General features: G+C 35.9%; 1 protein-coding gene and 1 long non-coding RNA gene across 2 annotated transcripts; both read right to left on the minus strand.

Moving 5' to 3' along the window:
* LOC107636609 (ribosomal protein L11 methyltransferase-like) lies at positions 2,462–3,324 on the minus strand. Its single transcript, XM_021120187.1, has 2 exons — positions 2,911–3,324; positions 2,462–2,762 (listed from the first exon to the last, which is right to left on the minus strand). Exons 1-2 carry the CDS (start codon positions 3,307–3,309, stop codon positions 2,649–2,651), a joined length of 513 nt encoding a protein of 170 aa, XP_020975846.1. The 5' UTR covers positions 3,310–3,324; the 3' UTR covers positions 2,462–2,648.
* LOC110271114 lies at positions 3,882–12,719 on the minus strand. The gene is made up of 3 exons (XR_002361262.1): positions 11,636–12,719; positions 10,671–10,771; positions 3,882–4,000 (listed from the first exon to the last, which is right to left on the minus strand). It is a non-coding gene; the product is annotated as an uncharacterized LOC110271114 (long non-coding RNA).

Raw genomic sequence — 12,954 nt, forward strand, 5'->3', positions numbered from 1 at the left:
CTTGAGGGTTCAAAAACCAAGTTATGGTCCGTCGAAGTTGGTTAAAATTTTGCTTTTACCAATTCCATACTATTACTCAAACTCACTAATGAATCTACATTTCATGGTATTTATTAGCTTTAAATGGGTGGATTTTATTGACTTCTCTTGCATTTATTCACTAGAATAGCATGGTTTTGTGAATTCTTCCTAAATTGTGCTTAAGATTGAAAACATGTTTTTTAGGCCCTTAATTTGCTAAATTTAATTCACTTTGATTCCACTCGATACCTTTATATGTTTGCTAGTGATATCAGGTTTAGGAGGCAAAGATTGGATCAAAAAAGTGAAGAGAAAGCATGCAAGATGGAAAATTGTTGAAGAAATAAGGATTTGGTGAATTCATGGCCACGCGTACATGTGACATCCTGCGTACGCGTGACAAGCAGCACGTGACCAACTTAAAGGAACACGCTGGGGGCGATTTTTGAGCTCATCCAAGCCCAAATCCAACTCAATTCTGAAGTATTTAAGGCGAAATTCAAGAAGGAACATGGGAGGGCAATTAGGTTTAGAATAGAAACATGCTGTAGGTTATATTCTAGAGAGAGAAGCTCTCTCTTCTCTCTAGAATTAGGGTAGATTTAGTTTAATTTCCTTTTAAATTTAGACTTTGATCTTGCCTTGATTTAGTTTCCTTTACTATTTCTTGTTCTAGCATCTTGATTCTCTTAGTTTTACTTGTTATTTCTTTTATTTGGTTACTTTTATGCTATTGAACTCTTGTTAATTTTCATTTTCTTTAATACAATTGATGTCTTTTATGTTTCTTATTGTTTAATTGAGTTGTTATTATTGTTATCTTACATTTGGTAGCTTTAGATTTTATATTTCTTGCTATTCTAATAAGCTTTTATTTTATGCCTTCCAAGTGTTTGATAAAATACTTGGTTGGATTTTAGAGCAGATTTTTGTGCTCTTGACTTGGGTTGAGTAATTGGAGACTCTTGAATTGTTAAATTTTTTTGTTGATTGGTGATTGAAGATTCTTAGTTGGCTTGAGTTCCACTAAAGCTAATCTTTGATTAGGACTTGTGGACTAGAGTCAATTTTGCCCACTTGACTTTTCTTCAATTGTTAGAGGATAACTAAGTGAGAGCAAAAGACAATTACCATCATAATTGAGGATGATAATTAGGATAGGATTTTTAATTCTCAACCCTTGCCAAGACCTTTCTTAGTTGTTATTTTTACTTTCTTGCAATTTATATTTCTTGTTATTATATCCAAAATCCCCAAAAAATACTTTCCCAAAACTAATAATATGCACACTTCCCTGAAATTTCTTGAGAGATGACCCGAGGTTTAAATACTCTCGGTTTTTATTGGTTTGCACTTGTGACAAACAAATTAAACTTTGATTGAGGGTTGATTGTTGGTTTAGATCTATACTTCGATGAGGTTATTTTGTGAAAATTCTAAACTGACAATTTTTCTCCATCAACCACCAATTTCACAATCCAAATCAAACCAAAGCCATACCAAATTCATCCTTAAACTGTCTCAACATACATTCATTCATTCTCTACCCCTCTAACCATTCATCACCTAATAATTTAACTTCCAATTATCAATCCACCTAACAATTTCCATTCATAAAATCACCAAATTCTTATTATATTAACAACCAATTCACAATTCAATACCAATTTCAATAATTACCAACCCAATGACAAATCATATCAAATTCTCACATTCCAATCCATCACACTTACCAAGCTTACCTTTCACAGCCTCTGGCCCAAAATCCACAACCACTGGCCCAAAAGTCATCAATTCAACTCATAAATTATAAACAAACAATCCCCAACCAAAATTAAATTTAACAATTCATCAATTACCACATTTCAATTCCATCCAATTACACAATTCAATCTTATTCCTAGGGGCATCTAGCCTTCATGTCACATTATATGGTATTTAAACACTACTAGAAAACTAGTTATTACAGACAGATTTACAGACAGATTTAATCCTTATTACAGACAACTTTTTGGTTACCGACGGATTTTGTCCCTCTGTAAAAGCCCCGTCGGAAATTATTTACCGACGGATTTTTTTTCCGTCGGAAAATTACAGACGAATTTTTACCAGTTACTGACGGATTTTCCCTCTGTAAATTCTCCCTCCATTTCCCGAAGCCGACGAATTTTCCGTCTGTAATTACAGACGGATTTTTCGACAGATTTTCCGTCTGTAATTTGAACTTTGGAAAATCATCTCACACTCTGATTACAGACAGAAAATCCGTCTGTAAATCCGTCAGTAAGGTAAAAAATTTTTTTTTCTAATTACAAAATAAACTTATTTTCATACAAAATAAATATTAATTTAATACAAATTTTTATCTAATTTGTATTCGAATATTTATAATATTTCAAAAAGTAAACAAATTCATCGTATTATCAAACTAAAAGAAAAGTACTATAAACAAGCAAGTCAATATATATAATTCAAAACACAAACAAAATGTATTGATCATCAACTATAATTCCTAGTATATCATCAACATGCTGCTTCTTGTGAAACATTCTGGGTGGCATTAAAACGACAAAGAATGATTGGATGAGAAAAGTTAAACCCCTAAACCAAGCATCTACAGCAACGAATCAGCAGATATCTATATTCTTTCTTTTTCTGCCACTCACACAGGCCCATTCATCCATTTTCGACACTTCTATACCTTCTAAGAATAGTGAATATTTTTGTAATAAGTTCTGGACCTGCATAAGAAAGAAAGGAGATGAATTTAGGAGGAGAATATGATTCGAAGCAATTCCACCAACAAGAATCTGCATTTGGCAGCAAAGAGATAGCTGCATTCCGAATAAAGAAAATCGATAATGAGAATTAATTGAACATTTAAACTACCTGTTCACTTAAGATTCCAGAGAGACCAATAATTGCTCCAAACGTTGCAGAAAAGATAATTTGATCAGCAAGATTTAACAGAGGATTTAAAAGTATATTTGCGATGACCACATCATATTTATCCTTGTGAGTGACTCTGTCTATCTCAAAAGCATTTTCTCCCTCGACAACTCTAGATGGCCAGTCATCCCTGCAGGATGAAGAAGTTTGGCTTGCAATCAAGTGCAGTTGCAGCTTGTCTGGTCTGATGTTATTCAGAGTAGCATTTTCAGATGCTGATGCAATTGCTTGTGAATCTATATCGACTCCAATGGCAAAGGCAACACCAAACTGCAAAAGGTCTATTATTGGTGAATATGAAACTGCAGAAGGTCTAGAATTGATTTTCTGAACTCTCATTTGATTAATTTCTCAACTTATTCTATTACATCAATAATATGCTCTTTCATACTAACTTAATAATTAAACCCTAAACCCTATATAAGGCCCAATAAGTACAGAATATGTCATATCAAAATGTCTCTGAAAATTCATATCTAACATATGTTCTGTCAATTAACCAAAAAAAGACAGTTAAAATATGCAACACTGGTTTTGAAGGATAAAGAGCCTAAAATCAATGAAACAACAACCTATGCATTAAAAGATAAGAAGCATACTTGTTGAGCTAGCTCCCTGGTAGGAGAGAGCACGAGGCAAAAAGAACATTGTAAATTAGAGACTTGGGCAAGGAAAACCATTTGATGAGAAAAACTGCAGCCAAAAACAGAATTCAATAAGCCATTGATTTGCAGTAACAAATACATATATGGACAAACGATACTGATTTCTAACCTTATTGGCAACTGAGATAGGTCTGAAGTAGCTTATTGCTTATTGCAGCAACAAATACATATATGGACTTCTATTCTATTTTATTTTATTTATCTAATCACTAACACAAGTTGCATTAAAGACTTTACACCCACGCCATCACTAACTCTCAATTCCTAAAGGTCTATTAGTATTCTGAGGATCATAGGGTTCACCATAAAAGAAGTCCGGAACAACCACATAGTAACCAGAAGCTGCAATTTCGTCTGCAAGCTTCCTAAACAACAAAAGATGAACAATGTTATTTAGGACAGGAACACATTGAGATGGAAACATAGATAATTGACAATAAGAGCAGATTGAATCAGATTAGCCTCCTGCTTCTATTGGTGGTAAAATTTATCAAAACCTTCAGAAATTTTAAGTGAAAGATAGCGAGGCTTTAATCTTAGCAAGTAACCTCAAACAAGCAAGTAACTCTAACATTTTAGAAACCTAATAATTTCTTACTTCCATTTTAGAAACCTAGCTTCGTCATGAAATTATATTAAGTCTCTTACTTTAAACCAGATAATAATCTTCTATATAGTCAAAATTGAATTTAAAAGCAAGAAGGAGAGTAAGTGATGGGTTTTTTTGGAAAATGAATTCCAAACACACAATCTAACCGGCAAGTGCATCGGGTCACATCAAGTAATAATAACTCACGTGAGTGAGGTCGATCCCACAGGGATTGAAGGATTGAGCAATTTTAGTTTAGTGGTTGATTTAGTCAAGCGAATCAAGTATTGGTTGGGTGATTTGTGATTGCAGAAACTAAATTGCTTGAAATGTAAAGGGAGAGGGGTAGATTGCAGAAAATTAAAGAGCAAAGAAAGTAAATAAGCTGAATCTTAAAGAACAAGTAATGTAAATTGCAGAAACTTAGATTGCAAGAAATATAAATGACTGAATCTTAAAGTGCAAGAAATGTAAATTACTTGAATTATAAAGGGAATTGGGAAGTGGGTTTGCAGAATTTAAACAAGGAAAAGTAAATTGCACTAAACTGAAAAGTAGAAGAAGAATTGAATTGAACCGGATCTAAAACAACCCATTGTGAACCGGGCCATGAATCATAAAAGCTTGAGTCAAAGTTTGAGGCAAACTTTGGCTCAAGCTTTTCATATCAGCTGCCCCCCTTTTGCTGCTATCAACGTTTGGGCTAAAGTTTGAGGTCAAACTTTGAGCCAAACGTTGAGCCTTCTTGTATGCCTTGTGGCGCCAACGTTTGCCAAAAAGCTTGAGGCAAACGTTGGCGCAAACTTTTGCTCTCCTGGGTGTGTTGATGGTGGCGCCAACGTTTGCCAAAAAGCTTGAGCCAAACGTTGGCGCAAGCTTTTTCTCCCCTGGGTATGTTGGTGTGGCGCCAACGTTTGCCAAAAAGCTTGAGGCAAACGTTGGCACAAGCTTTTGCTTCTTCCAGGGAGATTTCAACTTTTCCAAAAGTTTGAGCTAAAATTTGAGGCAAACTTTGGCTCAAGCTTTTTGTTCTCTCTTGCTCCTAGCCATTCCTTCTTTCTTCAACCTTCTTCAAAGCTCTTTTCCCCTATCATCAATCAACCAAACATATCAAAGCTATGCTCAAAATCATGAGATTGTTATTCTTTCATAGTATATGACAATTATAGCACAAAATCTCATGAAATTGCATTAATTCATCCATGGTTGATTGAATCAAAGGAAATATGAAATTCTACCCAATTGGCTTACTTATGGCTCAAGAAAGTGCATAAAAACAATTGAAAACAAAAGAAAAAGACTAGTGAAACTAGGCTAAGATGACTTGTCATCACAACACCAAACTTAAAGCTTGCTTGTCCCCAAGCAAGAAAGGAATTATGCTCAAAGGTTCTTTTAATTAAGACGGATTGAAGAATAACTTGTAAGGTCCTGTGAGTGAAGTGATTAAGTGACAGTGGGGTGAACTCTAAATCATATGCTCATGCAAGGGCCTCAGTGCTTACTAGTCCTTACATATTGGGGGTCTTAGGTCCTAGGACTTTCATCCAAATGATATCATGGAGGTCTCTCTATAGGTAATCACCTTGAAGCAGCTTATAGTTGCTGTGCTTTGGCCTTGACTCTAAGTGTCATGTCTCAAAGCGGCTCTTTAGATAAGCTTTCAATCAATACTCCTAAACCAGTTGGTTTTAAGGTATTAGGTGTTAAAGCACCCCTAAGGATTTACTTACTCAAACCTCTCTCTTTGACACAATTCGATCACAAGCATTTACTAGGATAATAACTCTTTGAGTTCTTGTTTCTTTTCTTCTTCTCTGCCTAGTAATTGATGCTCAGAGCCTTGGGCCATGTTCTTTTTGTTTTTGTATTTTCTTTATTTTCTTTTGTTTTGTTTGCTGCTTCTTGGATCAATAAATGTTTGAGAATCTCCACAACACTTCTTTGAAATCTATGTCCCGCCTATGAGCTCCCATGCAAGTTTTCATAAGCATGCAACCTCAATACATGATTATACAACTAGAACCACCACTTTTCCTAATCTTTTGCTTGCCTCAAAATTGTTTAATTCCTTAATCCTTCTTTTCAAAGAACTTTCATGTGATGCGTTTTTTGAAATATTGAGTGCAAACAAGTTTGGAGAGTATAGTGTTGTAAATGATCAAGCATCTTGATTATTGAATTGCAGAAAAACTATGCTAGACAGAAGGACAGATAGGGGTATAATATCACTTTTAATCACGGCAATATCTGATAATGAACAATACAACCTTTTGGAGTTTACTTGCTATACTCTTCCTCATCATCATTGCTGGTCTTCACATTCCTCTTTCACCTCTTTGATTGATGATGCTAAATCTTCCAAAAGTTTGTATGGTGCTCTGCAGTGATATTGAAAGTTGCTTGTTCCCCAAGCACTTGAAAAATGGTTAGCATGCATGAATTATTTGTGGGCCTTTGAACTTACTTTGGTGTGGGAACACCAAACTTAGTACCTTGCCAATGGTTCTCATGCATCAGATTAACCATGTGTGAAACTCTTTTTCTTTTTCAAAAGCAATAGAACTAAAAACTAGGAAACAGCAGAATAGTTAACTAGTTCGTCTAGATGCTTGAAGCTAGCATTATGCAGTAGGTGAGAATATATTTTATAATGAAATTTTGGTGAAACACCAAACTTAGAATCTTTCATTCTCCCTTAGATTATTTTGGTGTGTAACACCAAACTTAGCTCCTTGCAACATAGATAAAACTAATTAACCTTTTTATTGAAATAGATATGAAAAGATAGTTACCTCCGGTTGGGTTGCCTCCCAACAAGCGCTCTTTTATTGTCACTAGCTTGACATTTTTCATCCTCGGATCATGGAAGTTGAGGCTTCTGTTGCCTTTGGTTTCCTCCTCTTACTATGGGCTTCCTTTCCTCTGTTTCTTTTTGTGGAATTCCCTTGTTGTGTATTTCTTTGATGATTTTTTCCTTTTCCATAGCCTTCTCACTTTCCTCCATAACTACTTTCCCTTTCAACCCAGCAGCTTTTTCGCTGTTCTTTGGGTCATCTTCAGTGGCCTTTAGGACTATATTTTCCCTCCTCTCGCCCATTTCTGCAAGATGTCTAGCTAGCTATTCCATTTGCCTCTCAATTCTTCTGAGTGAGGCCTCTTGGTTCCTGCTTATCATCTCTTGATTTTTCCTTGCTTCTTCCTGCTCTATTATTATCATCTCTTGAACTTTCACGAACCTTTCCATCATCATTTCTAGAACATAGAGTCTTTGAAAGTTTGGAATTGGTCGTGGTTGTGTTAACTGTGATGGTTGATGAGAGTCATTTTGGGCGAGTTGTAAGGTAGGATGGGGTTGAACATGTGTGTATTGGGGTGGTGCATGATGATTGTTGTTGTGGGGGTGGTTTTTATGCTGGTTTTTGAAGTTGGGATTGTTGCAGTTGAAGTCCCTTGGTCTTTGATTTTGGTTTTCAACCCTCCTCCAGTTGGACTGAGTTCTCCAGGGTGGGCTGTACACATCATTCTGAGACCTATATTGGAATATGCTAGAGGAACTGTTTGGAGAATGTGATTGCTCATAACTTTGTTGCTCATGGTTAATTGCTCCAGAACCTTGTTCAGCTTGATTCCACCCGTAGGAGTTTTGAGTTAGGTTGTACGCATGTACTACAGCAGTTCTCAGCTCATTAATTTTTCTGACCATCATATCTAGTTATTGTAGAGTTTGCTGATGCATCTGCTTGTTTTGGTTCATGACTGCACGGACACCTTCAATTTCCTTCTCTTGTGTGAATGGTTGCACTTCTGCCTCTGGTTTAACAATTCCCTGAGGTGGTTTCAGCTTGGCTAGGAGTTCACTCATTAGTTCTTCCCATCCGATGATGTTTCCTTGTGGGAAAGCTTCAAACCACTGAGCAATGTCGTTCATGGTGACGAGTGGGTGCTTCAAGTTATGGGTTGCATTATCATCTAAGGTGGGGACATTACTACCATGCTGACTGGGATTCGTTGGGTTCTTCTCCATGATCTGCACAGTCATAAATAGTCCAAATGAAGATTGAATACATTCATGTCCAAAATGTGGTTAAAAGGTTTAGCTGACACAATGTATCAAACAGTTGATAGGCTTGAAAGATTAGTAAGAGAGAATTGCTTCTCTCGTATATTCAACAAGCTGAAGTATGAGAATCATACGAAGCCAGAGAAACCAAGAAAACTTCACTTTATTGCTAAAGTGAGGTTTCAGTCAGTTCAAGCAAAAATTCAAACAGTTAGTGGGTTAATCCAAAGTTGGAGAAACAGAAAATAAAAATGCTAGATCTAGATCTCCACTTCACTTAATCATTGTCAATCTATTTCAATCCCCGGCAACGGAGCCAAAAACTTGATGGGTATTTTCGGAAAACGAATTCCAAACACACAATCTAACCGGTAAGTGCACCGGGTCGCATCAAGTAATAATAACTCACGTGAGTGAGGTCGATCCCACAAGGATTGAAGGATTGAGCAATTTTAGTTTAGTGATTGATTTAGTCAAGCGAATCAAGTATTGGTTGGGTGATTTGTAATTGCAGAAACTAAATTGCTTGAAATGTAAAGGGAGAGGGGTAGATTGCAGAAAATTAAAGAGCAAAGAAAGTAAATAAGCTGAATCTTAAAGAACAAGTAATGTAAATTGCAGAAACTTAGATTGCAAGAAATATAAATGGCTGAATCTTAAAGTGCAAGAAATGTAAATTACTTGAATTATAAAGGGAATTGGGAAGTGGGTTTGTAGAATTTAAACAAGGAAAAGTAAATTGCACTAAACTGAAAAGTAGAAGAAGAATTGAATTGAACCGGATCTAAAACAGAAATGTAAATGAACTTGAAAAACATTAAACAGAGAATTTAAAATAAAAACTCCAGATCTCAGGACCCAAGAGACTAGATAACCGAGTCTAGATCTCAATGCCTTCCTAGATCCAAATGTAGAATTCAATTGCAAGAAATAAAGAAAAGTAAATTGCAGAATGAGTAGAAGAAGAGGCAATGAACAGAAATTGAAATTCAATTATGCAGAAAATTAAACAAGATCCCAAGGTGAGATTGAAACAGAAGTTCTTCAATTCTTCACCCAAGATCCAAAGCAAGAAAAGTAAAGAGTGCTAAGCAAGAACAAGGAAGAAGAGAGATCAATTCTCCTTCCCAATTCTCTAAAATTCTAAAGCAACAATTCAAAAAACTGTAAAGGTGAGGTCTCTACTGTAAGTATGTAAAAAAAAAATCCCAGCAAGCTCCCTGAAAACTTAAATCCTAAGCTATTTATACACTTTCTTCAAATGGTCTTCAAGCCTTGAATTGGGCCTTTGCTCTTGATGGAATTGGGTTGATAAAAGCCTCTGTTGATTGCTCTTGGAGTTGGAGAGAAACCCATTGTGAACCGGGCCATGAATCATAAAAGCTTGAGTCAAAGTTTGAGGCAAACTTTGGCTCAAGCTTTTCATATCAGCTGCCCCCTTTTGCTGCTATCAACGTTTGGGCTAAAGTTTGAGGTCAAACTTTGAGCCAAACGTTGAGCCTTCTTGTATGCCTTGTGGCGCCAACGTTTGCCAAAAAGTTTGAGGCAAACGTTGGCGCAAACTTTTGCTCTCCTGGGTGTGTTGATGGTGGCGCCAACGTTTGCCAAAAAGCTTGAGGCAAACGTTGGCACAAGCTTTTTCTCCCCTGGGTATGTTAGTGTGGCGCCAACGTTTGCCAAAAAGCTTGAGGCAAACGTTGGCACAAGCTTTTGCTTCTTCCAGGGAGATTTCAACTTTTCCAAAAGTTTGAGCTAAAGTTTGAGGCAAACTTTGGCTCAAGCTTTTTGTTCTCTCTTGCTCCTAGCCATTCCTTCTTTCTTCAACCTTCTTCAAAGCTTTTTTCCCCTATCATCAATCAACCAAACATATCAAAGCTATGCTCAAAATCATGAGATTATTATTCTTTCATAGTATATGACAATTATAGCACAAAATCTCATGAAATTGCATTAATTCATCCATGGTTGATTGAATCAAAGAAAATATGAAATTCTACCCAATTGGCTTACTTATGGCTCAAGAAAGTGCATAAAAACAATTGAAAACAAAAAAAAAAGACTAGTGAAACTAGGCTAAGATGACTTGTCATCAGTAAGTACCTTACTTATTCATATAATAACATGGTGCAATAAACTTGGATCTGACTCTTGGGTTCCCTTCATTAGATCCGGCAAAGCCCCATGGGCCGTTAGAATCCATCTTGAATGCCAGAGGCTTGGCTCTGTCTCTCCTGCCTGTAACCTGTAACACCCCTTTTCCTCAAACATTCTCCTTGTCTTGCAATCCAATTTCAAACTTCAAATAAGTAAATAAAAAAACAACTAAATAAGAAACTGGCGTATTAAGAGCAACTGGCGTATTAAGAGCAAAACACTGATGTACCTATTAAGAGCAAAACACTATCTTAAGGTGGTTGCTGTTGAACTCTGACTATCTGTAAGGAAGCAACTGGCATAGAAGCCAACCACCATCCCACAGCTTCTCTGCAGATATAATAAAACAACAGAAGAGGCTAACTAATACATCAATTACCTGAAAAATACACTATACATAAACATAGGAATTATCTATGAGAAGAGTAAAAGGTACAACACAGTATACCAAGAATTATCAGACAAAAACAAATATTGATTTTACTTTGTGCATTAATTAAAAAATAATATCACTTTTTGAAAGAAAGTATTGTCGCCTACACACTTGAATTTAGATATTAAACTAAGTAGTATTACCTGTTATTTATCTGCATATAATTTAGTGTTTTTGGCAAATTAAAGTTTTTAAGAGTGAGAATGACGCGACAAACACTCATAGTGGTGTCTTTGTGGGTCAATGATTCAATTTAGTTTGTTTGAAAACTGAAAAAGTGACAAACAAGAGACAAGAAAAAGCTAATAAAAAAATTTCTAACCCTTTAATTTTTAAAAGAAAATTGGAGATAGTAGTTAACAAAAAATTAGATGTTGCAACATTTATATATATAGTGTATGAAGTATCTCACAAAGACCGAAACCTAATAATAAGCTAAGGAAACAGCTTTAAACGAGTTAGTAAATGTACACCAAACCATATGATGTCAAATAGCATATTCTGAAATCCATCAAAAAATATTTTAATAATTTGTATGCCATAGCCATATATATGAAGAACATTAGAGGACCTACATAAAGCTGTAGTAGATAGATGTCAATTGCTCATTAGGCATAAACAAGTGATAGAACTAGTAATGCTATTAAATAACTAAAAAAATAAGTAAGCCATGAATTAGAGTATCCTCGTCCAGATAGTGATAGAACTAGTAATGCTATTTAAGGATAGGTAAAGAAAGCATACCTTAACAGAGACAATACCATTAGAGTATCCTCGTCCAGATTTTTCTTCAATGACGTCTCAAATCCCCAATCAAACCACAACAGGTTCTATATCGGTAGAACCAAACAAGCCTAGAAACTAGAAGTTGTTGGTTTTAGGCAGGGCTAGGTGAGAACATTTTCTTGGTCAAGTGTTTAATGAAAAAATGGCCATATCAAGGATTGTTAGTAATTGAAGTTGATGAAGAAGATGAAGTGCCTTCTATGATACCTAAAGCTATCACAACAAATGGATCTTTGATGTATGAAACATGCAAGGTATTGATTATTGAAAGATGGTGCTGCGGTCCTAGTTATATTGATTAACAAATAAAAGTACCACGAGAAGTTTTCTACTTGTGATATACTAACAAAATTGACCCAGCTCGACAACTCACACAATGAACAATTAAAAAACTTGGAGGAAGAAAAACAGCATCAAAAGAAACCGAGAGTGAAATAGATCATAAATCACAGCACAGCTACTCGAAATTAAAGATCCAAACAAACAAATAAAGAAAAAAAGAGAAAAGCTTGTGGCAATTAATAGTGACTCACAGTGAACTCAAGTCAGCTTCGGGCATAGCCTCCAAACCCTAGAAAAGATAGATTACTTGATTATTCCCATTAAAAAAAACTTAAGCACCAGAAAGCAACTAACTAAATCAAATTCTGCAGGAACAAATTCTAACAGAAGAAATCAAAGAGATAAACCAAAAGGTTGATAAGGAAATAAGAAAAAATTAAAGGAAGCATAGATGAAATCACAAAATCAGAAATGAAATCACAAAATCAAAGGCAAAAACGGCGAGGAACAGAGAATCAGAAACGACGCACGGCGAGGAGGGGAGGAACCCTTCGTGACGGTGACGCCACGAGCTCAACTCAGAACTTGGTGCGACGGCGAGGAGAGGAGGAACCAACAATGCGAAGAGGGCCGAGTAGAGCTTCCCCAGATGATGAAGGTACACACGGTCTGTCTCCGCCGGCGGCGACAGCACCTTCTACCGAAGGAGAAGCGTTCGACGACAACTTTGAAGAGGGAGAGATGAGGGTGAAAATGAGTTCATAGGTCAGGAGGAGAATGGAGCTCGATAAGGGTGGTGATAAAATTAGGGGTAATTTAATATTTTCGATGAAAAATTTTAAATTACAGACGGATTTTCCGTCTGTAATAATTTAATAAAATGCAGAGTTTTGTCTATTTAATTACAGACGAAAAATCCATCTGTAACCATTTTCCACGAAAAAAAATTAATTTTACCGACAGAATTATCGACGGATTTTATTTTCCGTCTGTAATTTATGCTAATTTATTT

This window comes from Arachis ipaensis, chromosome B04 (genome assembly GCF_000816755.2).
Source record: "Arachis ipaensis cultivar K30076 chromosome B04, Araip1.1, whole genome shotgun sequence".
NCBI lineage: Eukaryota > Viridiplantae > Streptophyta > Magnoliopsida > Fabales > Fabaceae > Arachis > Arachis ipaensis.